This window comes from Oreochromis aureus, linkage group 4 (assembly GCF_013358895.1).
Source record: "Oreochromis aureus strain Israel breed Guangdong linkage group 4, ZZ_aureus, whole genome shotgun sequence".
Classification (NCBI taxonomy): Eukaryota; Metazoa; Chordata; class Actinopteri; order Cichliformes; family Cichlidae; genus Oreochromis; species Oreochromis aureus.
In genome coordinates this window covers 12,870,020-12,897,331 of record NC_052945.1, presented here as the reverse complement: position 1 = coordinate 12,897,331, position 27,312 = coordinate 12,870,020, and the positions used below count along the sequence as shown (strand labels likewise).

The 27,312-nt window shown below is 41.9% G+C and overlaps 1 protein-coding gene across 1 annotated transcript; it reads left to right on the top strand.

Annotated features, from left to right (window-relative positions):
- The first annotated feature begins 2,222 nt into the window (after positions 1–2,222).
- Positions 2,223–18,344, top strand: ppap2d (phosphatidic acid phosphatase type 2D). The gene is made up of 6 exons (XM_031736463.2): positions 2,223–2,867; positions 12,782–12,939; positions 13,115–13,404; positions 13,507–13,564; positions 16,415–16,591; positions 16,806–18,344. The coding sequence occupies exons 1-6, from the start codon at positions 2,660–2,662 to the stop codon at positions 16,908–16,910; spliced, it is 996 nt and encodes a 331-aa protein (XP_031592323.1). The 5' UTR covers positions 2,223–2,659; the 3' UTR covers positions 16,911–18,344.
- The last annotated feature ends 8,968 nt before the right edge of the window (positions 18,345–27,312 follow it).

Below are 27,312 nucleotides of genomic sequence, written 5' to 3'. Positions count from 1 at the left end.
GTTACTTTTTTGAAGAAGTAACTAGTAACTATAATTAATTACTTTTTCAAAGTAACTTGCCCAACACTGGTGCTGTCAGGGATCTTCTCAAAATTGATGGAATTACAAAGCAGAAAAGTGCCATCAGTTTTAATCCAATTCCATCCATCTGGAAAGTCTCAGATTAGCAACCACTTCATTTTTCCAGCATGATCCCAAACACACCGTCAGTGCAGTAAAAGCACTCGTGGATAGAAAACTACACAATTAAACACTATGAGTCACAGGTTGGCCTCCCCAGAGCCCGGACCTCAACATTACCGAAGCAGCATGGGATCACGTTGACAGAAAATGGATTAAAAGGCAGCCAACACCCAAAAAAGAGCGTTGAATGTCCTGTGTGTAGCCTGGGAAGGTTTTTCATTTCCACTTAAAGAAATTACAAGAAAGAGAGTTCAGGCTATGTTGAGGAATAAAGGTGATCATACATACTGTTGATTTTCAAGTTCATTAGAACTGTACAAACTCTGTTTTTGCCTAATATATTGTATTTCCTTGGATGTTCTCACATTTCAGTAAATCACTAAATAAAGAAATTAGCGGTGACTCAAGAAGGTGATGAAGTACTGTAGGTGTGAATGTGAGCATGGACTAATTAAAACTTGGATAAGCTGCAGCTGTGAAATGGATAAGCAGCTAAGAAAATGCATCGATGGACTGATACACATTTTTAGTTTACAGAGGTGCTTATTAGCAGATTTTTTAAAAATGATAGAAAATACAAGATAATCCATTATTAATTGGGACCACACTGCTATATTGACATTTTCTTTAAAAAGTTTATCCAAATATTAATACACATTTTCTCTCTCTTTTTTTTCTTTTTACCAATTTTTTTTTTTTAAAAAGTGTAAATTTTAAAGAGCTCTGAAAATATCCATAAAAATTAGCACTACTGGAAGGCTTTTGAAATGAAGCAATGAGCGGTATGTGATGCAGTCATAATCTAGCTTTTGGTGCTCATTGCAAATGTGCACAGCCTTTACCTAGACAATGAGGGTTTACCTGTTAATCCAAAAGTCAGTTTGGATCCATATCGTGAACTTTTTGTGCCGTTTGCTTGCACAGCAGATGCATCAAAGGTTATGAAATAAAAGAACTGAGTCAGAAAAAAACAAGGTTGTTATATATTTGTTTACCTGTAACCCCATGAATGCAAGAAATTCACCCCCTGAACATCAATGAATTCAAGGTTTTGTCTCACAGTAGGCATAAGAAATTGGGGAAATAAAAAACAGTGCTTGTATGTTTTCCAGGTAACATTCAGTTTTCAGTTTAAAAAAATGAGTCTTGTTTCCATCAGGCTGATGGTCAATTGCGCTATAGAAAATTAGAAATTTTGAAAATTAGATGGGAAATTACAATAGGTGCTTTTGGCCATTCAAAGCCTAATAATTAATGAATAAGGTAGACGAATAATTCATAACAGCTTGAGCATCAGCAGATGGATGAATAGCTTAAAGTATTAATCTCAAAAAGCTGATGAACTTTTCAGAGGCGAAGCAGCAGTACTTTAATCTTTACAGCAGGTGGCAGGATACCTCCAATCCAAAGTCTGTTTGGCACAACGAATCAAATGACCTATACAGCTTTGGATTAACAAATGAAATATCATGATATTTCATAAAGTCCTTATGCCAGTGGGGCAAAGACTAGACTTATATCACGCATTCAGATTGTTTTATTGAGTGGCCTGGCAGACAATCAAGCAGCAGTCAATATTATGGAAATTAAATTAGCTGTATAGTGAGGAAGTCGTGTGCCCATTAAGGCATAAGGCTCAGTGCAATAAAAATGCCATTAAAAAGTCATCACAACAAAGGATATAAGATTACTTTCTACAAGGACACACTACACATCATTATTATGGAATGTATTTATACCCTTGTTTTGTTTGGTTTTGGTTTGTTGTTTTGATTGTGTAAAATTTATGAACAACAAACTCTTAAAACAACAACAACAACAACCCACATGTCCTCTGAACTCCAGAAGCTGTATGTGGGACACGTCCTGACACTGGCGAGGCAGTTTAAGGCATGTACCCGGTCATGAGGTCAAATGGATCGAACTTGTTAGCAAGCTCCAGTCTGATCGTTACATATTGATTTTTTAAGTTTTTTTCCTTGCCCCAACAGAATGCGTCAAGTCAAACCCACTACCACATACCGGAAATAACCAACTTTAACGCATCAGCGCGACTCGACTTGGGATAGGAGGCGCAGTCACGGGGTTTATTTTGAAGTTCTGGCTTTCATTAATGTGCGCTGCTGCCTACATGTTTCGCTCGGGACGTTTCAAAGTAGTCTGTAGAGCACGCTCCAGCGGTAGAAGTTTGTTGTGACTCGGTTTAGTCGGATGCTTGTTTTCCTCTGTCTGGTTTTGCTTTGCTTTGCCCCCCCATCTCTCTTGCTTTTGGATGACCGACGTAACCTCACCTCGCGGCCGGTTGCTTGACCAGGGTCTCCTGCTGTCAAACTTTAGTTGACATGATTTGGCGCACCGACGACGGATGGACTTAAAGTTTTGGGGATTTTCATCGTTTGCCAGCCACTACAAACGTAAAGGACTTACTGGAACCACATTCGAACAAGTTGTCATTAACTTTTAACCAGCCAGAGACATGCAGAAGTTAAATTCCACCGGTACTCACGGCAGCATGCTCCCCCAGGATGAGGAGCTCCAGCGGCGGTTAGCTGACAGCGGAGGATCCGGGGAAGGGAAGGAGAACGGGGCTGGGAAACAATTCCTCACCCAACCTGAGGTGGAAAGCTCGTTTTGCACCAAGAGGAAGATGCTTGTTTGTTTGGATGTGTTATGCCTTTGTATTGGTAAGAATTTGTGTTACTATTTCACTAAACAAGTGTACTATTTTGAATCTTTAAATACCAAGATCAGTGTTTTAATGACTCTTGAAATCTGTATTTGCTTTTTCCCTAATGTCATAAACAAAGTTGGTTTCAGACAAGGGGCAAAAAAGCACAAACTATCCAACGCTGGATTGGGATTTGTTAAAGTTAACGAAGCTGCAAAGCATTTTTCCAGAAGTCAAGTGGAAACTGCTCAGACTGGAGCAGAAAACTTTAGCTCGGTCCCCTCTACGTGCACGTGGGGGCAGGAGGGAGGGAAGAACCGGGGAAAATGTGGGTGGGGGCTCAGCTGGCAGCAGCTGAGTTGTCCCGGGAATTCATCTGTTCCCATGGTAACGCCCAAATTTCCCGGGAGAAGAACGTGGGAATAAGGATAAAAACATGCCCCGTGCGTATGATCTGGTGCCGAATTACCTCTATGCAGAGCTCTTTAGCCTCTCTCAGGGTTAGCTTACAGTTTGTAACCAATAATTCACCACAGTGAGCACAGAAGCTTTGCTTTAATATAACTAGCAAGCTTCACATCAAGAAATAAAAACTGCCAAGGCCACAATGAACACAGAAATGAGAGCCAACATAGATGCTAATCACAACCAAAAGTTAACTTATTATGGAGAAAAACAAACTTGCAGCTGATTCATATCAAATAAACGATAAAAGCAGTCATAATCACTAACAGGCTATAACACGTGATTGTCCAGATTGCTTTGATTCAGTAAAAGGGAAACAAATTGTCATTCTGTTCTTCCAAGTGTTTTAAGATTGGACAATACTCACTGATTATGGCCAGCGTGAGACTGAACGTGCAATGCAGTAGAACAAATAGAACCTCAAACACTCAAGTTGAAGAGTTATAATTGTTCAGAGTCAAAGTAAAAGTTTGTTATGCATGTTGACATGTGCTTTAGGCCTGATTTTAGTGTTACTTTTTAAAGATAGTAGAACCGATTCACATGTTTTGTTTTATAATGATGTAATGCACCATATCTAAGGACTTTAATGCTTCTGTGTTGTTCTCAGGGCCAGTGCTAAGCCACAAAGGGTATAGGGAATATAGAAAAGTTAAAGGAAGAGAAAAAAAGTTTTACTTCCACCTGAAATTTGTGAAATACCTCAGAAAGGTATTTTTACTTGTAATTGTTTCATTAACTGTACTTCAGCCCCTTTCTATTACTAGAAATCCTCCTAAAACTTGTACACAGAGTTTGTTTGTTTGTGTAATAATACATAATTCATAAATTCCATGCCGTCATCTCACATGACTGCGAAAGGGAAGGGAGCACCAGTGTTGTGTGAATTAGTGTTTCAGCTGCAACTGAACCCAGAACCCGTCTAGGCAGACCGACAGGTCTCAGGCTTGGCCGTTAAGTCTTAGGAAGTAGCCTGGCAAACTGGATGACAGGTCGAGGTAGTCACTTTTCTATTCTTTAGTAAGTTATTCTTAACCCCTGCAGGTATACAATTAGCTGTTTAGTTTGTGCACTTTTCTGCATCTTTGTTCTGGGTTTAGGAAGTGACTAGCAACCAAGCATCAGTCAGGAAAGTGGAGGAAATGGGCTCTCTCAGTTCTTCTCCTAAGACATAAACTAAGCACGCCACTAGCTTTCTCAAAAAACTGTGTGCTCTGACCCTTCTTAGCCCCGGTCTGAACAGATAACAGTGCTGAGCCCGTGTTGCTGGGCATCAAGCTGAACACAGCTGAGAGGATTTATAAAGTCTGTTGGACTAAAACGTTCAAGTCAAAGCTCAGCAATCTCTAAAGTCCTGGTTTGATTTGATTCTTTGATATGTTCCTGGTACACTTTGGCAAGAAAAGTGTCTGAGAACATACTGTTACACGTTTTCAAATAATGACTTGCAGTAATAATGCGAAGGTACAAGGTATTAGAGTTTGTGATTAAAGAGATTTATCTTACTGATTTTGAGAAGAAGAGTCTTTTTTCAGTTTTATTAAGCACAGTGAGACCACAACACTAGCTATTATATGTCACAGATAACAACCAAATGTCCTGAAATAAGATGTAATTTACAGTACAAGGCATTATTTCCCCCTATTGTTACATATGGTGCTGTATGGGCTATTGGATTACTCCATCCTGACTGTATTTGTCTCGCAGAAGCCCGACATTGACTCATCTATGGGCATTTGGCATTGAATGTCATCAATTGTTGGAAATGAATTGGACCCCTTATTTCACTTAACCCTCATATGTCTGACTAACCAAAATTTCCCTTAAAAGTGCCTTTATCAGATTCCCTCAGACAGTTGACCCACCAGCATTATTCATCCTTTAAAGGGGCTCATTCACAACTGTAAAAGTGGAATTTTGCCCTGAAGCGCCGCCACTCTTTATGCAATCAGCTGAAGAGGGATTCTGCAATGTTCTGAGGTTATCGCTGTCTCTCCAAGTCTCTTTAGGGCTTAATTCACATTTGAAGTGGCGACGTGAAACTAGTATGTTGTGGTGTTGAATGAGCTTTAATCTGTCTGTGGAATGTGGGGACATTGAAGTCATTAACTGAGGCTTTGGCTGAGTTTACCTGACCTGATTCTTTCTCAACACCAGGCTTGTCTAATATTGTTGTACTTTGCGTATCGCAGTGTTGATTATGGGGGTGTTCGGGCATGCACATGATGCCTGACAGAGATAGATTGTTCTGGTTAAGCTCAGTGCCAGTAAGTTCCATGTGATTTGCAAACTGCAATTTGTTTGCAAGTGTTTGCCTGTGTGCTGAAGTGTGTGCATGCATTATTTCTGGGACTGTGACTCAAAGAGAGATGACAATATTTTTCACACTGTGGCTGCATGTACTATGTAGAGTCCAGCCACGCACATGTCAGGAGGTTTGAGGTTATTGTCATATCTGACGAGCGTGCAGGGACAAGACTTCTAGACTATGCTGCTATTTCCCTCCTGCGCAGGTGGCCCTGACTCTGTCATCGCCATAATAAAGTAACTCTCTTTAAGGGTAACTGAATGAAAGCAGCACTTGAGTAGCCTGCTGTACAACAAAAGCTCATACAATATAAGTGAAACACAAAGAATGTTATGAGGCATGACTTTTCTCTAGAGGTTAATTACAGAGCTATGCCATTTTCACACATGCCTGAAATGCGAAAGATGATAGCCGTGGTTAAAATGATACAATTTACATGGATTGTGTTTTTGTGGATAATAGAAAGAGAAAGCTGGAAACAGTTGATTGCTGTTGTGTGTGTGTGTCTAGACATGAAGCAGCTTGCCAGAACAAGATGACTGGTATCTACGAAAGTGATCTGAATACTGAAAGGCCTGCCTCTTTCTACCCTACATCCGCTTATATCCTCGTCTCTTTTTCTTCTCTTTTCTTCAGCCAAGCTCTACTTTGGGACCAAAGGTGTCCCACTGATGTAGTGAGGCGTGTGAGTGTGTTTTATGTATCCATGTGTTTTGGGCGGGTGTCAGACTTTTGTTAGAGGATTTTTGGTTATACGTATTTGGCAGAGAAAGCTGCCAAGTGAGTCAGGCAGCAAAAGGCTGACATGTCAGAGCGTGCAATTGTGTATAGGCTCTGAAATATTAAATTGTGTGCATATGTGTGTGTAAAAGTGTGGGTGTGGGTGTTTGTATGTGTATGAGTCATCACTGTTAACTACCCTACTACAGCTGCCATGTGCTTGCTGTTTGTTGACAAATTTGCCGGTCTTGTTTTGCTGTGCGTCTTAGGCCTTGACTCTCTGAAGTTATGGAAAACATTGGCGTCAGTCTGCGGCTGACAGATGGAGCGCCATTAAAAATGGCTCAGTCAAATCATTAGCTAGTGGAAGAACTGATTTCGCTTTCTGTCCCCTCTTAGTCTATTAATGCATCTCCTTCCCGTTTGACAGTGCTGCAGAGTTACAGGAATCCATTAAGTGCGCTGTTGCTCAGACAGACCACATGGGCCTATTCACTCCACTTTTCGGTACATCTTCCTTCACCCATTAGCACGCTGGAATCGACTAAGTCCCACGTATCTATAGGCTGAGGGGCAAGTAAGAGCTTGAATGAAGGAAAAGCCCCAAGGGTGGAGAGCAGAGTAAGATACGGAAAGACTTAGGAGGCAGAGGATCTACAGCAGGGGTCAGGGGTCAGACCCTTGGATGCCTGAGGGATCCTATACACAGCTGTCTGTTTATGTCTCAGTGAGGAAGTAGTACTCAGAACCGGATAGGAAATGTTCAGACAGCAGATAGCTTCAAATGTACTTTTAATGAGACAGCTGTAATCTTCTCCTAGATGACGATTCCATAAGTGCCCAGGGTGGTCCATAGGTATTAGCCATAATGAGCGAATAAAGATGTGTGTATCGCTCTAATCCTCAGCGCTCATTAGCTCCAATGGGCCTGAAGAGGATACCAGAAGACTGTCTACCTGACTCTGAATATAGGCTGTAACTCCGCCTTTTCGTCTGTTAGAGCTAACGATTTGTCTTCTGTCTGTCTCCCTATAAGAAAACGTAGACATCCCCTCTTGGCGCCATTGCATGGTTACCCATCATCGGCTACATTTTATCATTGTGTCTCATCTCACCTGCTGGAGACTATTCTCCCTTAATCATCTCAAGCTCTGACTGTCCTAACAGCACATTCCCCTGCAAATCCAAACACTCTGACAAAACAGCCCTGCAGGTTTGAACTCTTTCCATCCGTAGAGTGCCACCGCAATCATGCTGTACCATGCTAAATACCTCTCCAGCAGTCTAAACCAAAATCCTGTGTCATTTTCACATTGCAGACTGGCAGCTCTCACCTCACAATGCACGCCCTTACCTTCACGCCACAAAAACCACTGGGGAACTCTTTAAAGTTTCCAAGGTATGCACCACAGTGGTGGGTTCTTTATGTTCTTGCTGAATCAGACAGACAGAAAGACAGACCGCTTCAAACTTCCCCACTCAGGCCCTGAACTCCAGAGTCAGGCTCCAGGAAGCAAGGCACTGAAGTGTGGCGAGAACAGAAGCAACTGTGGGAAGCATGTCTCTACTGGCTAGTGGCAACAGTAACAGTGGAAAGGGCAGGCAAGAGCTCTCCTGGTGCACTGTTAGGAGCTGAAAAAGCTAAGTTTCTAAGCGTCATTGTGTTTTATTTTTCATGGTCATGGAGACCTAGGGTTTGCATTTGCTCAGTGTTGAGTTATTAATGTAGTGCATTAAACCTCCATAAATATTAACATTTTTGGCCAGCAAGGTACTTTGAGCGGTCGACTGTTTCTTTCTGGGGCCCCTGTTTTTGCCTACATTAATGAGTAGAGTATGGGCTGATAAATGAAGCAGTGGGTGTACTTAAACAGTGTGTGCGTGGAGTCCAGCTGCAGCAGATGTTGATGATAGCAGATGGTTAACAAAACTCTGTTGTGACTTCTCAGCCTGCCTTTGTTCTTCACTTAAAAATCTCTCGTTGACGCCATCAGGGCAGACAAAACAGACCCATCTCCCAGAACAATCCGGCCAATTATGGGAAAATAAAAGAGTGTGCGTGGGTGTGTGTGTGTGTCAGTAAGGAGGCAAACACTTACTCTTCCCCCATCCCTCCCTTACCTGGATTGGGCCACCAAGGAAGAACAGGATGTACCAACTCTCATACACACACAGCACTTTAATTGGGTTTTTTGCCATCCGCGGTTGCCAATAATAATCACAGCCTTGGTGCGAATGACTTCACCTGCTGACTTACCTGCCCTACAGTACAACTGCCTGTGTGTGTTTGTTCTTTTGTGTGATAGAGCATTATGCCATGAGGCGCACAGTCTCTGTCTGGACTAACTTTTAAAACAGAGTCTTTTGTTTCAGGTACAAATTCTCAACTCTGCCTGTAATGATCTCAAACTGAGAAGGGATTAGATGAAATAACAGATCTTATGGAGACAGCTTCGTGCCACTCAAGTCATTATTGCACAAATAATTGCAAAAACCCACCCAGTCCATCTGCAGACTGCCATTTATGAGCGTACTAGGAATGCCGTCACGCTGCTTCCTTGTAATGTTGTTACAGGGGATTGTCAACCTCGCAGAGATTCAAATTACAACATTGCACGATTCAGTTCACTGGCTTATTATTTTTGAAAGGTTGACTTGAAGGTAAATAAGCACCTTAAAATTTAGTTGTGATCTCCTGGCACATGCAAGCCGGTGAAGAGCTCAGTGTGGGTGGACCACCCGTGAAGGGTGCTGCACAGGCCACGCTCATCCCGATCCTAGGTCCTGCAGGCCACATGGCTCTGTGTTGACAGGTCACTAACAGTCTGTCCTCTAGCTTTATCAAAGGGCAAAAGTAGAAAGAGGCCTGTGCAGTCAAATATTATTGAGTGTGATGAAACAGATGACCATTACTGTGGCTTGGAGATAGCTTTAGGATATGTCATGCTAATCCATGAGTATGCACAGGCTGTTCTTTAGTGATAGAAGCAGCAGCATCCGTACGAGTGAATTTGGCTCTGTGATAGTGACTGTGGTGTCTGCATTAATGGCTGTGTTTTGGATCGTTAGGGGTTTTTTCTGTGGTTCATGGCTCTAGCATGGTTGGTTAATTTTTTCCAGGTGGTTTTTTTGTGGTGTGTTTTGGTTGTCTTGTTAATCTATGTGGCTGTGGATTTGGTTTGTTTGCATCTTAGTGTGGTTTTTTTTATGTGTATGTGTTCGGTCTGTATGTGTGTCGGGGGGTATTCTGCCTGTCGAGGCGGGGTCGTGTTTACAGAGCGGGTCCCAGCAGAGCCCAGATCTCTGACCCTCACATTCCAGAACCACCACTAATCGCCTCCGTCTGCTGTTCTTTAAAGGGGAACCTTTGCTGCATCTCTCTTGGCTCCATCTTTCCAGTTTTTTCTCACACCAGTTTTACTGGCCTCACCCCCCCACACACACACATTTGTCAATTCTCTACCCTTGTGGCCATGCATCGCAGCCTAGCTTTCAGTCCGACAATGAATTGATCAGTAGATGTTGAGCAACATGACTTGAAAGTATGTCGATGAATTCCTACCATCTGTCCTCTTTTCTTTGCACTCCTCCTTAAACCACTTTTTTCATTGGCTGTTTTTTTTTTTTTAATTTTGTTGCTTTTGGTTGTTGTTGTTCTCCTCTCACAGTGAGCTCATTCTGGGCTGTGGTCATAGATGTGTAAATTAGAACCAGAAGAGTTTCTCAGAGAGAGGCACATATCCCCTCTTTTCCTCCCTCCCTCTTTCCCCTTCTTCTTTCTGTCCTTTTGACTATTTGAAAGCATTCCTGCTTTGAATGTTAGGCCCAGTGAGCACCACATTTTGGCTCTTGGAGCCAGCCCACTCCTCTGCCTCCTTTTGTGTCCTCTTGCAGGCCTTCCTGGTCTGGCTCTCTTTTGAGCATGTCTTGGCCAGGTGCAGAGGTTGGCTCACAGCTGCCTGACAGATGAAGTGAGAGTCTGTGGAGTGTTTTTCTGTCATGTTGTGAAAACATTTTGAATGTAGTTGTAAAGCATAGAGGTTGACTGTGACATAGGAGCTTGTAATTTCTTTAGGATTGTTCACATACTAAATAACTAATGCGGTTTCAAGTATGTTTGCTCAGTTTTTCTGTTGTGATATTATCAAGAAGCTTTTTAAACCACTAAACCACTTTTGTCATGTTTAGTGATTCACGCTGTCATGTTTTTTGTGATTATTGCATGCAATTCCATGCAAAAATGGGGAAGCATTACAAACCATCTCTGACTGATGTAACACTTCCTTAGCCTTTAAAAAGTCTGACAGTATCTGCAAAGTGTTTGGACCTTAGTGGAGCTTCTCACCATTATCTCTGTGTCAATACAACAAAATACTGATTTCTGGAATCAGATGAGGGGCTTTTAATGGATTATATGGAAACCAGAAAGGGTCTAAAGAAGCCTCTGTTCAACACAAAATAGTACTTGTTGTTGTTTTAATTATTTGTTTCATTATTAAATGCTAAAATGTATCATCAGTGTTTGATTACCCCCAAACACAGCATGTCTCTATCAGTTTAAAAGTCCTTATAAAATGTCATCAGCTTTTTATTTTAGTGGATTGTTGCCATGTTGTTATGTTGGGGCTTTTGCATAACACTTATTTGAAAGGAGTTGACTGTACTGGAGAAAAAATCTGGGTGTGGAATCAAATAACTGCATAATACCCCTATGACATGCATAGGGGTATTATGATCAAGTGATTCAAAAAGATGCATTTCATGCAGGTAACTCTCAATGAACTCTCATTGAGGTTATTTATTTATCTATCAATTAGCACAAAAGCAAATGCAGGTACTCCATTGATCTTAGCTAATGTAAACTCTCAGTAGGATAACCACAAGATAGAATATATGCTCATAATATAACTTCAAGGTGTATGACTAAAGGAGATGCATATGATGAACCATCTGTACACGTGGCATCTGAATGGGATGAGTGAGAGATTGGGGTCAGATGTGAGGTGTTTTCTATCTCTCTGTGCTGGCGTCACAGGCTCTGCTATCTGTCTACAGGATGTTTCCCTCTCTCCTTCCCTGCCGTAACATCTCATGAAATATATGGACTTGAGCTTGTTTTTTGTCCTTGTTTTGTCTTTCTGTGAGGGCAGCTTGACTTTGACTGCAGTTTTTTTTTTAACACACATATTTGACTTATGCCTTACTGTATCCCAGCCCTAATCACGTCTCCGTGCCTATCAGTAAGTTCAGTAAGGTTGAATGAACAGCATGGGAGTTTAGTTGACTCTGTGTTTGGTTAAAGCTGATACGGAGCCAGTTTTGGCAGATCTCAAAGTGGACAAACTGTAGCTACCTGCTGTTCATCAAATACTCATTTCCCACTCTTTTCTTTCAAAATTTGGTGATTTATCATGATTAAAGGAATGTTTTCAGACCCTTGTTTATGTGTTTGAGTGAGAATCCTTCTGGCCTGGTTTTAAATGTGTATCCTGTGTTCTTTTCAGTCACGTAGTCTGAGAGATTCCCTGGCAGGAGCAGTGTTTTGGCCTGGGAGCGTTCCAACCAACAAGCAGGCCTGGGATGATAGGGAGAGGCACAGAGGTTAATGATTAGTCCCATGTCCTCGCTGCATTCCATGGGGTGACAAGGGGACATGGGATAAGGGACAGAGAAATGGAGCATGCTGGGCCTTTAGAGGGATATTGGCTATTAGTGTTAAGTACAATGCAGAACAAAAGCCGTGCAACTCAGCCCTCGTTTGTGGAGGTACAATCACCACCTTCCAGTTCGTCATTAAAAACTGGTTAAAACGACAAATTTTCCCCAGTGAACTTTGATCATGAGACTGTGCGGTGATGTTTACCTAAGCGAACCAGACCTTGGGCACTTTCACCTGATAACGTAAGTTCTTATAATTAGTGACCAGCCAGTAAACATAATGTGAGACAGTTGTTAATATAAGTTAAGATGGATTAAACTGTGAGTCACTGCTTTTGGCTTGAAGAAAACATACTTGTTTAACAATACACAGTGACTTTATTGTCTTCTTTTAGCACACTGATGTTTTTGTGTAACATGCTCTCAATAACTTCTTCCCCCTTCCTCATCTGAATTCTCCACTGTCATGCTGCCTCCATCTTTTCACATCTTTTCATGTCTGTCAGCCTTCTCCTTCTCCCTGCTCCCATGTTGAAAGCAGCTATGTGTGGAATTCCCTGATCCCCTGGAATCTGGAACTCATATCACCAAATGACTGATGCTTTAATGCTACCCCCCCTTTATTATGTTAGAAGGCCATTTTCATATGAGTAGACAGTATCATGCTGTCTCTTTTATTTGTCATCGTTGTTACACAGACCACATCATAGATATTCATCAAGCCATCTTTTGGTTTTTTTGTCTGCCTCCACTCCTTTTTCTCCCCCCGACCCCCCCAGCCTCCATCCCATTTTTTGCATGCGAGATGAAGTTTGTGACTCCCTACAAACGAGGCTTTTTCTGCGGAGACCCCAGCATCACTTATCCCAACATAACGACCGAGGCCATCCCCGACAGCTTGCTCATCGCTGGTGGCATCGCCATCACTGGTGTAGCGGTAAGACAGTAATTGATGTTATGTGTAAGGACAGTGAGTTAAAGCTATCATCATCTTCTTATAGTGTGAATGTGCGTGTGTTTGCTTAAAAGTAAAACAAACATACTTCCACAGTATTTGTTCAGCCAGGCAGTATGGCAAGTTAAAAGTTGTCTCCTGTCTTTGTTTCTTTCAGATCGCTGTAGGTGAATGCTATCGTGTACGTTTCCGAGGTGTGCACTCACGGGCTTTTGTTAGAAACTGCTATGTGTCATGCCTGTACAAGGAACTGGGAAGTTTCCTGTTTGGCTGTTGTGTTGGTCAGTCTCTCACCAACATGGCCAAGCTAAGCGTAGGTCGCCTGAGACCCAACTTCCTGGATGTGTGCAACATCACATATGCATCCATTAACTGCAAGGAAGGCAGCTATGTCCCTGCAGAGTCCATAGTCTGCAGTGCGCAAAAGAAGTTGGAGGAGGAGGCAAGGTGTGTGGTTTATGTGCAATTATCTGCTTTCTAAGGGTGGGGTATACAGAAACCTAAGTTAATGTGTAACATTTGGCTGCTTTTATGGATCTTCTCTTTCAGGAAGTCCTTCTTTTCCGGCCATGCTTCCTTCGCGATGTACACAATGCTCTATCTGGCAGTAAGTCACCTTTGCTTCACAAACAAACAAACACACCCAGTCTATCGCCAAACAAATCTGGAAAGTTGACCTCTACATACACCTGAGCTCATATTGTGTAATTACCGTATTCACCCCAGTGTTTATAGTATTAGAGGAAGATTACAGTTCTTGCTTTGTTTCCAGTTTTTAAAGACAACACCAGCCCCTAGAGGCCGAGAACAATGCTAATTGAACGTGTGGAAAGACACACCAAGCCATGTGCTGTTAAGTACATTCACGTTTCCCGATCTTTGAGAGCACCAATTCTCTACAGGCATCCAGCTTCCAACCAAAAGGGCTGGTGAGACAGAAAGATAGGGAGGAGGAGGATTTGGAGTGGGGTAGAGAATGAGGGAGAATGTTTTCCACAGGGAACATGAATAGATGAAGAGACTCCACAGACAGAGGAGGCCTTGTTGTGGGTCTCATTTAGTCGAGGGGAAGAGCTGAATATGCCTGCTGAGAGATCGACAGGCTTCTTTCAGCGATAGACACCCTCTCAACCCTCCAAGCCTCCCTCCCCATCGCTTCATTTTTCTCTCACAGCACACTGCCCTGTAGTCATGGGCGCATTGTGAGAGAGAAGTGACAGTTAGAGGGAGACAAAAGCACATTATTGTCTATGAAACGTTCACATACCTCACATAGCCTTCATCGCTAGCTGTTAATTGATGGTTTTCAGGTGACATAAATATTTGTATTCAGCTTCAGCTGAGATGAATGAAAATTATTTGTTGTTTTTCAAAACTCAAAGTGAGGAGAAAACCTTCTCTATTTGTACAGTGCTGTGTCTTATTTCTGTATATTTCAGTTATAAAGAGCCAGACTTGCAGGTTGTTGTTTTTTTTTTAAATTGTCTTAAGCAGTAGTTTTCCAGGCTCTCTGAAAGTCTTCTTTCATTTTCACTTCAGTCCATCTGACTGGGACTAGAGGAAAGATTTTTTTGTTGTTGTTTGTCAGGCCACTTACTGTAACACTGACCTATGAATTGTTCAAGCATAACACCTAACTCACTCACAATCTAGCAACAAACCAATTATAAATTATATTTTTAGGCACTTTGCTGCTATCGGCCTGTAACAAAAACACATAATTTCTTCCCATTTCTTTAATCGAATCTATGGAAAATATGTTCGAAAGGGATAAAATAACAGTTGCACCAACAAGGTGATTCTGAAAGAGCATTTAGCTCAAAAACCTTACATATCTCAGCATGGTGTACACTGTGTCCTTAAAATATTTGAGGAAACTAGATAAATGGAAGACAAAATATGAAGTTTCAAGCCTAAAAAAACCAAAAAAAAATCTACAGCAGATGAGCAGTATTTGGAAGGACCTCAGAGACACATCTGGCCCAGTCCACCTACTGTTTGCTGAAACCTTGTTAGAAATGGTCTCATTGGAAGGTTTGCTTTCAAGAAGCCAACTTTAAGGAAGGAAACCAGGAAGAAAATGCTCAAGTATGCCGAATTAGACAAAAACATAACGTCTTCAAGTCATTGTGAGTGCATACAGAGAAGGTCAGGAGAGAAGTTCAACAGTGAGTGTCTACAGCTATCTGTAAAACATGGTGGAGGCTCTGTCATGGTTTGAGGCCATATTTCAGCCAGTGGTGTTGGGGATCTTGTCAGCATTGATGGAAATATGAATGAAGAAAGTACTTCAGATTTTGACTCACTGCTGAATACTATTTCTGAAGTATCTGATTGGCAGTCGTTTCATTTTTCAGCGTGACAATGTAGTGCAGTAAAACCATACCTGGATATAAAAATTTACAATGGAACGATGTCTGTGCTCACAAGAGCACAGACATCAAAATTATGGAAGAGAACAGAACAAAGGCAGCCAGCATCTACAGAAGAGCTTTGAATATCCTTGAAGATGCCTGGAGAACTATTCTTGAAGACTACTTAAAGAAATTACAGGGAAGCTTGCCCAAGAGAGTTCAGGCTATGTTCAAAAATAATAAAGAAAATATCAATTTATCCATTTATGTTGCAACAAATCACTGCATCTATTTCTTATTTACGTAGCAAAAGATAAAGAAATGAGGGGTGGCTCATAATTAGTGCACAGTTTTCTTTACAAGTCCACAGCAAAATGTTCGTTTTTGAACAAAAAGAGAAAGAAAGGGATGAATATTGTGGGACTGACTGAGAGGAATGAAAGGGTAGAGAAGCGAAAGGAAGAAGTGGCGTGACTAAAACAAAAACCTAATGTTTTTTTTTCTCCACACAAGCACGCACACACAGAAGTTGCTGCTTACAAATTATTTGACAGAGCTTAGACAACCTAGTGAGAATGTGTCAAACTTGCAGCTACACGCCACCACGACCTTGCCAGCTACTTGTGTGTACAGCAGGAATAGTGACACCTGTTCTCAGTTAAGATAGGAAAAGGAGAGACAGCGAGGATCGGCTTCCCAGCAGTAATGTAGGCCACATGCTCCCCAGCGGCTGTTTGACTCAGACATACCTCCAGCCACCTCATAAAGCGAGCCCTGCATCTGCATTCAGCTCGACCTGTGACCCCATTTTCACGCACACAAACAGGACCTCTGTACTGTAGCGCTGATGCACGGGATGAGGATGAACAAAAGCAGGAAGTTGGGTTTAAAAAGTGCTAATGAAACCATGCCAAACTTCTTTTCCCCCCTCTGGGCAGCAGATTAAATGGATGTTCATGTTCCACTTAGTTTATAGAACTTCAGTCATTAGACATAACCATAAATTTATGTTTGTGGGGGCATACATTAGCACATAAGTGCCCATAGTCATATATTCACTTAGTAGTGAAAATAATAATGGTATTTATCTTCTTTTTTTGCAGTTCTACCTGCAGGCACGGCTGTCGTGGCGAGGAGCTCGGCTATTGCGCCCACTTATACAGTTCTTCTTAGTGATGATCGCTATCTACACCGGATTGAGCCGCATCTCAGACTACCGTCACCATCCCACTGACGTCCTCACAGGCTTTATCCAAGGAGGGCTCACCGCATACTGGGTGGTATGTTAAAATTCACTGTTGTCTAAATAGCCTGAATAACAGTTATCCTTTTCCTCGCAGGGTTTGTTTCTCTCTGCTTTCTGCTGACTGTGTTAGCTCAAACACTATGCTTTCTCCCTCAATTTCCACTCTCTGTTTATAAACAGTGAGTGATTGACAGCATGTGTGGTCTGCGTATCTTTCCTGACATTTGTTTTTTTGTCTGTGCCTGCAGGCCTTCTATATCTCCCCCATGTTTAAGCCCTGCGCCCGCCCAGACCGGTCTCCCACTAGCATGTCCCTGGAGAGTCCACTGTCCAGCCAGCAAACCGTCTGTTAGCAGGTGCATGCAATCATTTCAGGAATCGGAGGATAAGAGAAGATGAACTGCAGAAATACAGGGAGAGCAGTAGATAGCACAGGTGAGGAGCACAAAGAACCGAGGAACTAGTTTAGAAGAAAGGATATCATTCTAAGAAAATATTGAGAGTACAATCTAACCTGCTTATACTTTTGGTATATTGATATACACGCAAACATACAGTCATCTAACACATATAGACACAAGATAAATGCAACAAGACTACAAGTCAAACCCGTCCAGTGGAACGAACTTTGTAGTAATATTAGAAATATTTTTTTTATATATGAAAAAAGATAAAAAGTGTTTATTTTTCAAGATAAGTTGTAGAAGCTGCTAAAGTTGAAAGTTTGTTTTCTTCTGGTATGGAGGCCTTTGGCAAGTGTGTTTGCTTAGCTTTCAAAGCCGAGCCAGTCACCCTTTGGTCTCGGGTTAGGGATGAGAAAATACCAGCCTCCGTTTTTGGTTTTTGATTCCTTGCTCAGCTTGGAAAACATGAGCCAGCAGCTGTGAACTGAGACCATCGGACCTCAGATGTAAAGACAGCTCTGTGCAAAGTGACGGAACAAGCACAGGCTTCCTAACGATCTTTGCCTTCTGTCGCACGATGTGCCACTAACCTAAAAAGTCGACCCTACACCACTATGGCTACACGATAAAACACATGTAAGCAAAGAACAACAGTGTTTGCGCTGTGATAGAATGCCATCTTTCTCTTTTGAGTAACCAAGTCAGTGACTGGGAGCAATCTGACCAGGTAACTTCTCTTCCCATTCACTGCCACTTTCCTGTTACTAACCACTTTGACTGTCTCAGAGGTGGAGGTTTTGACTGAATTTTATAACCTCTGACCTTTTGTCCCTGGACTCCAAACTCTTGAGCTGCACCTTGATTTATGCCACTCAGACAGGAGCCGTGCAGCCGCGATCCCAGCGGTCCTCCTGTGCGTCTTTATTAATAGCACTTGAACATAGTGGAACCCTCTAATTATAATCAATATTATATATTTTATCACAAGTTTGAATAATCAGTGTTTATTTTTGTTAATGTCTGACTCATACACTATATTCTTTTCATGAAAGGATAATTATTCAAACTGAATGTAAATAGCAATTTCATTTTATAAACCACAGAACCACAGAAATTCAAGTATTAGTTCAAGTTTTGGACCGTTTTTACATGTTTATGTAAGTGTTTGTATTTACGTTTTTGTCGATCGGGTATAGAGAGTTGCTTTTGTACCTGTTGTAACTACTAGACTGAGCCACAGATGTTATCAGAAAGCTATATATATTTTTGTGTGTTCCCAGATATTTTTGTTTGTTTGATTTGTCTGTGAATGCCACAGCGGCAGAAATAACCACTGTACTCAAAAGAAAACCAAACTATTAAACCATCGAATGTTGAATGTTTCAAAGTTCTTCTGTCTTCTTTTTATTTTTAGCTTCGGCAGACTGAAAATTGCCTAGCACACGTACACATACTGAATGTCGATGTATCAGTGTTGGTTAAAAAAAAAGCCATTTAGCCTTTTCCTCGTACTGGCATTCATTATTTGCGTGGAGAATACCAAACATGGTGTGGAGGTAAGAAAATCTTGAGCTGAAATAAAACAAACATTTAACACAGAAAGTGATTTAACCATGTGGTGTTTTGAAGCTTCCACTCCAGTGCCCTCGTAGTTTCCTTCATCTCTCTCCCCCCCTCTTCACACTCTTCCTCGTTCTGCCCCTTCTCTGCACTCGGTCCTTTTCAAGTGCAGTGGAGCATGATGGGCTGTTTCGGGGGGTCATGCTACCATGGAGATGCTTAGCCAGATACAGGTCGGGGCGTCTGAGGCATTTTCTTTGATTTCTTTTTTCTCTCTCTCTCTCACACTCTCTCTTTCTCCAATCTACTTCCAGGCTTAGGGAGGCAAAAAAAGCAGCTCAGATGAGACAGAGAGGGCAAAAGAGAGAGAGGGAGAGAGAAGGAGAGCTTCAGTAATGGCTGTGTGCATAACGATAAGGTAAGGGGACGAGCAGGGAAAGTGGTCCAGTAATGAGGGGGAAGCGTAACAGAGCAGTTGGCAGAACAGATGGGCTGGTAGATTGGGGAGAGTAAGGGTAATGGTTGTGGGCATCAGGGTGGGAACAAATGTGATCCCGTTTTTCAGGCCTGTTTTGTTTTATAGGACTGTAACTGAGAAGCCTCGTTTTATTCCTGAGCAATACATATATGGCTGTGGTATTGTGACAGCTCCTTGTCTATCTGTGTCTGCCTCACTACTTGTTATTGTCTAACGTTTAGGTGTGTGTGACCGAGCTGAGCTTACACGCCCTGTCAAACATGACATCTCGTTTACACTGTTACTGGCCTGCTCCTCGGTAACCCTTCAGCCCTAATGGAAATGAGTGGGAGTCAACAAGCAGAGGCAGACTCCTCTCTGTGTTCACATTACTGAGGTCCGGTCAGAAGGGCCTCGCTATTTGCACTGCCGCGATTGTGCACACAGTAGGTCAGCACTGTGTTCATTTCGACTGGCCGCGGTATTTGTATTGTTATCTCAACAGGTGAAAGCCATTATTGTCCACACGCTTGACTGTGAAAGAAAATTAAAACCACTTTCTCCTTCTTCCTCATACTTAACTTTGGGGAATTCCTTGATAAGATTATGATTTTGTGAAATTGGACGGGAGCAAAAATAGCAGTGCGGATGCCGGTGCTGATTCTCATCAACGCGGAGATAAGCGTGCTGTGGAAGGCACGTAGCTCACCTGCGTATCTCTTTGTGTGAGAGGGATAGAGTACATGTGGGAGTAAAGTTATCATATTTGGTTTTTTTCTGACTACGATAACATCGTCAAGAAATTTGTAGATTATCCGAATTCTATGGGCCCATATTTGAAGTGATGAAATAGCCCTTGGCGCCTAATGGAGATACGAAATATCTCTTTTCACAGAACTAATGTAACCTGTCTTTGTTTACTACAAAGTAAAAGCTGCTTAGGACTGAAAATTGACTTAACTGTTTGTAAAGAGGAAAAGAAATTTCCTTGCATATGAGTTTTCGTTAAGTATTTACCATACGTCTCCGAGGCATTACCGACTTAGTCTCTGGAACTCCGCTGGCCTCTTATCCAGCTGTAGTCCAATTCTTAATAGAATTAAAAAGGATTAATGGGCTCTTTAGTGTGCTTGAGTTCAGGCCTGCTCCCCCCAGCCTTGCTGCTATGCGCATTTTTAAATCTCCTATAGTAATGACAGTGAGTGAATGCACAAGCTGTAGCCATTAGGCACATCGTGCCCTGATGTGAGTTTATGAAAAACATTACTTTGCCTGTTCCCACTTAGATAAATTGTCTTGCTTCTCTTCTCCCTCTCTCTCTCTGTGCTCCTCAGGGATTAAGATGTGCCCAGCCACGTTGACTCACTGAGTGAGCTAAGAAATCAACTCTTAAACTGATCCACAAAGTAGTAATGAGGACCTACAGGTGGACAGCAGGTGCAATCACTTCCAAATGGGGAAACCTATGTTAGTGTGCATTCCCTTTGATGCACGAAAGCAAAATGCATACTTTATTTATCAGTCAGGCACATATGTACACATTGATAGGGCATGGAATATCTGACGAGATCAGTGTAATCGTGGCGGCTGATGAAGATAACACTGCTTGTCACATCCTGGCACTGTTATGCACCTAACTATACAGCCCTGGAGGTCAGATTAGCTATTTTTTGAAGCTTATTTGAACTGGTAACCACACATGGAGATAAAGAGAGACTTTTATAAAGGGCTCTATTACAAGAGAGTCAAAAAACAAGCTCCTGCCTACTGAGACCCTTTTTTCCTGTTAGCTTTGTTAAATAATAAATGAACACGGGATTCCTCATACGTATATTTGTTCAAAAGCAGCAATGTGGTCTCTGCATTATTATACGCATAGCTTATCATAACTTGCCCTTAAGCCACTATTTACCATTTTAAAGGTCATATTATTGTCTTTGCAAAAGCAAGGAAGAGTTAAAAGAACACAACACATTGGAAAGGCCACACACCGTAATGTGTATTGAGTTCATTTTAGTGTTAAGCTTAGGATGAACTTGGTTACCTGGAGCTTCTCTTTTCTGAGGTGGAGGAGTTTTCAGCCAGGGATCTACTTGTTTCTCATTATCTGTGTCATCTATAAAACAAACTTAAAGTACATGCCCATTCTAGATGGATAAATCTGACATGTCAAAATCTAGCTCACAGTCATAACAAGCCGGGTGGACTTTGACAAAACATTCTCCAATAAAACAAACTTATCTAACAGGGTCAAGACAAGACCTGTTGTCAATAGAGATAGCCAACCGTTTTGTTTTTATTATGCAGCCTGAAGAATGAGGGATGCTAAGTGAGTGTGTGTGTGCATGTGGATGAGTGTTTGGTTCCTGAAGACAGACTGGAATGTAAAAACAACATCTCGCGTCTAAAAACAATAGTCGAGACTTGTGAGGTGTCAGTGATGACGACCGCAGCAGAGAGGTGGGAAGCAGGGAGGAGGATCCTGGGTTTCAAGGTCAACAAGCTCAGCCTCCTGCAACACGCACATTCGCAAGTTGCGGTAATATGATGGTGACATAACACTCGGCCTGTGCTGGTACATGCAGTGGAATCATGAAACAGTTCATTTATCACTTAAGCAAAATGAAGTGTATCACATAACACTGGGTGCACGTTACACCTCACCGCTACAGGTCTAAGGAGCTGGTCTCAGATGAGATATGACTTGGTGTGAAGAAACGTCAGTGCCTTCATTTATGCAATAATATCTCTGTATGAGTTTGGTCTGTTTACACATACACAAATTGGCTTGTTTTTAAAAGCTCATTTAGGCCATGACTCACTCCTTGCCTTACACATGCTATCATAATCCGTCATAGACTCCCTACACCTTCTATTATACTTTATATGGCTTCTGTGAAGAACATTGTTAAACTATCTCATACGAGAGGATTACTATGTGTCAGTGCAGGATTAAACAGCAAAGAGAAAGAATTACACTATTTGTGAAGCAGCGTAGTGTGGACAGTATGAGTGAAAATTAAAAACCTGAGGTGCTGGGGTCACGCAGCTCTGCAGTACCTCAGGGAGCAAATGAAAGGCACTCGCTGGTGCTCAGGAAACTGCTAAGTACAGTGTAGGCCTCTCTGTCTTCACGCCCCAGTGTGTATGTGAGTATCCTTTCATCTATTTTATGTGCATGTAAGTATGATGATAGCTTAGTGCCACTAGTTTAATGAGCAAGCACACAGGCAATATTCTTCTAATTCCTAGTTATGACTGAGGTGAGCTTGTGAGTAATTTGTGTGTGTAATACTGATCCACTAGCATCACTTGCCAAGGAAAGCTTGTGTATAATTGGCAGATTGAGGACACTCATTAGAGTACAGTAAGAAGCTGATATTATATTCAGCAACAGCAGTGACTCATTATCATATCTGTCGCATGGTCTTATCTTCTTTTGTAATTTGTGTCTCAAGCATCTCTTGAAAGAAAAGCTTTTTCCTCTCCTCCCGCCCAACACTACCGGGCAACAGATGGACTACACGCACTTTTACGATGGATTGTTTACAGTTATTTCATGTAATTGTCGAACAGTGTCAGTCTGACAGTTACAACTCTGCTCTTTGCCTCTGTCCTATAATTATGTTTCTCCTTCCCCTTGGTTTGGTGGCAGACGATGACAGCGGTGGAAAAGCCAGGAGAAAAAAACCTCCTGCTGGAAAATGAGGACTGATGGCAGTGACAGGCAGACGATCCCAGGCCAGGAATCACAGAGGCACCTACCTGTCTAGACACTGAACAGCTAGCTAGAAGTGGCACGTTGAAAAATGTTAAAAATGTAATGTGGTTACAATTAACTTGTTGAAGGTGTGAATCACCTGCTTTCATGGACATCACTGAACTGAGTGCTATTCAAACACCGTAAAACTTAAGAGTGAAAACTGGCTTTTTTTCCCACCATAAATATTTGACATGTAGAGGAGAAAATTCAAAGGTGAACTAATAACACAAATGGCAGCACCACTCAATCTGAATCTCCCGGTAAGGTACCAGAGCCCTGGAAGTAAGGCATCTAAATGGCACGTATCCATTGTTAATGTTAATGTGGGCTTTTTAAGCTGCTACGTGTCAAAGTGACTGCTGTGAAAATGGCCAAGTGGCACACTGGTTCTAATGAGAAACTTTAAATGTTTTAAAATGTGCCTTCTATGTAGTGCTCCGCTGTACTACTCTCCATTCTCTCTCCAGTTTTTCAGGTGAGTGCCTCGCTGATCCGCAGCACAGCCAAACACAAGGCTTTGCTTATTTAACAATAAGGATCAGCCAAGTGTGAACAGCTACACAAGAGCTGGCCTAACCAAACATGACACTGATAGACATACGGACTTAACTGACATTTTAAAGCAAACCAGCAGCCCCCTGTTTACAAATCCCTGACCCCAGAAACTCCATTCACAGTGTGTGCAAGAAAGGCTGGATACTGTTGTGAATCACAGGAAACAGTACAGAGAGCAGCTTCTAAACAAAATTAACCCAATGGGTAATTTGATGTGAATTTCTTGCATACTTTCTCAGGAGTCCACTTAATGTGCAGTGCATGCCAGTGCTTGTAAATGTGCTTGTGCGTGTGTGTCTCAGAACAAATGGCAGTGTTTGTGAAATGTGTTGTACTATGTGCATGTATGAATGCTGTGTGTGAAGTTGTGTGTGTGTGAGAGAGACAGGCTACAGGAACAACAGAGGGCAGGATATAAAAATCCTGATTGTTTCTGAGGGATTATCCTTCACAATGCACAGCTTTATCAGAAAGCCTCGATTGCTGTAACAAGACACGCTTGCCCTGGGTTTGCCCAGCCAAATACTAAGAATCCTGAGTTACCCCAGCAGCGAATCACAAGGGGGGGAAATGAAGAGCGCAGAAAAAAGAAACACAGGGGAGAAGGAGAGCAAAGAGTCGACACTAGATCGAGTGAGTGGAGTGAGAGGGAAAGTGGAGAAGAATACACTGAGTAAGGAGGGGAGAGAAGTACACAGAGAAAAGCAGGAGTTGAACAACTTCAACTGGAGGCCATGCCTCAAACAGAGGTCTGTTTTCTGACAGCGATCCCTCTCAGGAGATTTGGCTGGAAAACATATTGCAGTTATAAAGCCTGTCCAAGTTGCGCAACATGTGCTTCAGCACCATGTGAACAAAAGCTGCTGTGCATCATAGCATGCTGTGCTGTGACTGTTTCGTGTGGCATAGCCTAACGCAGGCCCACTAAGCTTTTGTATTAGAATACTGATAGGCCCTCAGGCTGAGATTTGCATGTTAGCAAACATCTGCCAGATGAGGTTTGGCAGTGTGGAGGAGAGGTGCTTTTTATTGGATCATTTTATTTGCTTCCTTTTATAAGACTTTCTCAGTAGGATCAGGTTGCTGTGCCCGATCTTACCAAACTCTGCGAAGGGGAGCTGTGGTTTTGGCTGACTGTGGAAGGGGCTTTAATATGCGCACATTGTAGAAGGTGGGTTTGGGTGTGCAGAACGTTGCGTGAGGCCGTGTGATTAAGCGTAGTCATGTATTCCAGTGACAGCTTCATTCCCTTCACATGTGAAGAATATTTGTTTAGATTTGCAAATTTACTCTAAATAATTGTTCATTTGTTGGTTTTTGAAGTGCCATTATGAAACCTCATTGCATGCTTGTGTATTACAGAGCACAGTGATACATAACTACACTGTAAATAACGAGATGGATGTCATATTTGTGCACATATTTCTCTGTCAGGGAGTATGTGTTGATGTTGAGGTGTTTGGTGCTGGCAGTGTGCAGATTTCCTTCTGTGATATCAAACCTGTCCCAGTGGGGGGTTCAGGCTTCACACTGAGCCAAATGGACAGACTAAAGTTTTGCAGCAATCCCAGCGCAACATGCTAGTTCTCCAAACTTTGCTCTCCTTTGGTCTTGCACTGAGAATAAGACATTATACTTTTTACCATTTTATGTGAATACACCCCTGCTGACTCTGTGCTTTCCCTTTTAAACCCAATGGAAAATGCCATGTAGATGTCTGTGATCTTGAACTATGCTTGGCTAATATAACTAGTAAGATTGCGAACATGATGCTGTTTCCTTAAAAGCAGCTACTCTTAGTCTATATAGTATATACTGTTTCGGTTTACCGTGGGGGTATTTTAAAACCGTTGTGGAGCTATGCAAACACAAGTGGGGTACTGAGCAGCCAGCGCTATTGTTTCAGACCTACTCAGGATTCTTGGGATGTCGCTTTGCCTCAGCTTTGACTCCACAATTCACACACCCCATAGTGTGCTCAGATTTTGTTTTAACCCGAGGTCTAGAATAATAAACTGCATTTTAATTAGGCTGATTTTCACCTTTTCTTTTGCGCTTGAAAACAGTCTGCTAAAGAGAGGCAAAACAGAACTGCCCTTAACAGAAGAGATGGTATTTAGTTTATGCAGCAAGATGAAAGCTGTTTATCTCTCATCACGGCTTTCATGAACAGAGCAAGAAGGGAAAAGTTCAGACGGGTAGTCAGATGACTCGAGCAGCAGTACTTTAATCACTGATTCACAGTAAAAATCCCATTTTTAACTGTCTGGAATCTTTTCAGTGAGACGACAGACGTAGATGCATGATGTTTGTAAGAGCAAACCCATGTCATATGGCCATGTTTGTAGCTTTGTGTGCGTTTGCAGGCTGTCCTGCGTCATCTCTGCTCTGCTGTGTTTATGCAGAGCTCCATGGATATAGAGAGGGACAGCAGAATATCCAACCCCTCCCACTGTCACTTGATATTTACGGGAAATGGATCAGATGATTGGACAAGTTCGCTTCTACACATTTCCCCCCAAAGGGAGCTGAGCCAAGTTCATTTACTCTTTCATTCATGCCTGCTATGATGCTGTCATCTTTATTCATTAAGGATGTAGTCAAGAGGTGATGAAGAGTGATGCAGAGTTAAGCTAGTTAGTTACGCCAAACTGGCTAATAAGTAAATTTCTTCATCTTCACTGTCACTTTAGATTTTTCCACACTGAAGCCAATGTCATAATTATGTTTAAGGTGAAAACTCCACAGTGTTTTTGAAATTTGCTAGAATATGCTGGTGAATTATTGCCGTGTAATAAACAGAGTAGGGTGAAAGAGAGGTTAGGAGATGGAAGAAGATGACAGCGCTGAAGGGAGAGAAAGAGAGAGGGGCCCGTATCGAGTGACACAGAATATAGTCTGTGTTTTCTCGGTGGACCAGAGAAGATGCAGTGCAAATGAAGCATGCTGCACCATGGCAGCCTCTGCTTTATCTTTGCACCGTGTCTCTGTGTGTTTGCATGAAAGTGAAATGACAGGGGCCTTTTTGAGGCCTCTGTTGTCTCATGGTTCCAATATGTTGGGAGGACTCCATCCACTAACGATTTCCAAAGATTACACTAGGATAACTTTAGCCACAAATTTTTCAAATGTATCTGTTTGTATGGTAAAAGCATCCTGCTAAAATACAGAACTCATACTGACTTACAACATGTAAACAGTTATGTTTGATGTCTTATGTTTTTCAGCTTTGTTTATAATGAAAATAACCCTCTGTGGTGATTTCATGTCACTTCACTACAGGCTGTTCAGTGTGTCTGACCCACATGGCTAGGGCCTCCCCTTGTGTTTAGTGTGCAAAACTACAAATGAGAAGGGCACTCAGAGAGTGCATCTTCCACTGAGATTTTATATTTCACAGTTTCAAAGAAAGTGATCTGCAACATAAATTATTAGGTTCTTTTTTTAACCACACACAACCTTTTCACCAAGTAATGCAATTTGCCTTGTTGGTCTGTTTTTGTTTTGTTTTGATTTTTTGTTGTTTTTCAGCCCAGGGTTTCAGGTCACCTCTGGGCTGGAAGAAGCTCCAATATGGTTCACATTCTCTCTCAAAATAAAAATAACACAAAGTCCCAAAGAGACCAAATTTCAAGCTGGGGTATTATGTCCTTCTATTTACTGAATGCTACCACTTTCACCAATGAATAATGACTCAGGTACTACAGATACTTTAGGTTAGTAAGAGCTAAAAAGTTTCAAAAATAACCATACGTACATAAAAAAATGCTTTAACACCTTTAGCTGAACTATAAGTTATTTGACTTTACACATATTTAGAAACACAAATCCCCCTCTGTTCTTTTTTTTTTTTTTTGAAATCTCAATACCATGACCAAGAGCACTTGCTTATTTTGGGGTCACTATTGCTTTCATGTTCCACAAAGTCTAGTTCTCTCTCAGCCCTTGGTATTTCTCTAGCTTCTTGTGTTCCTTCTTCCTGATGTTGCTATCTCTGGTCTGGCTACATATATCAT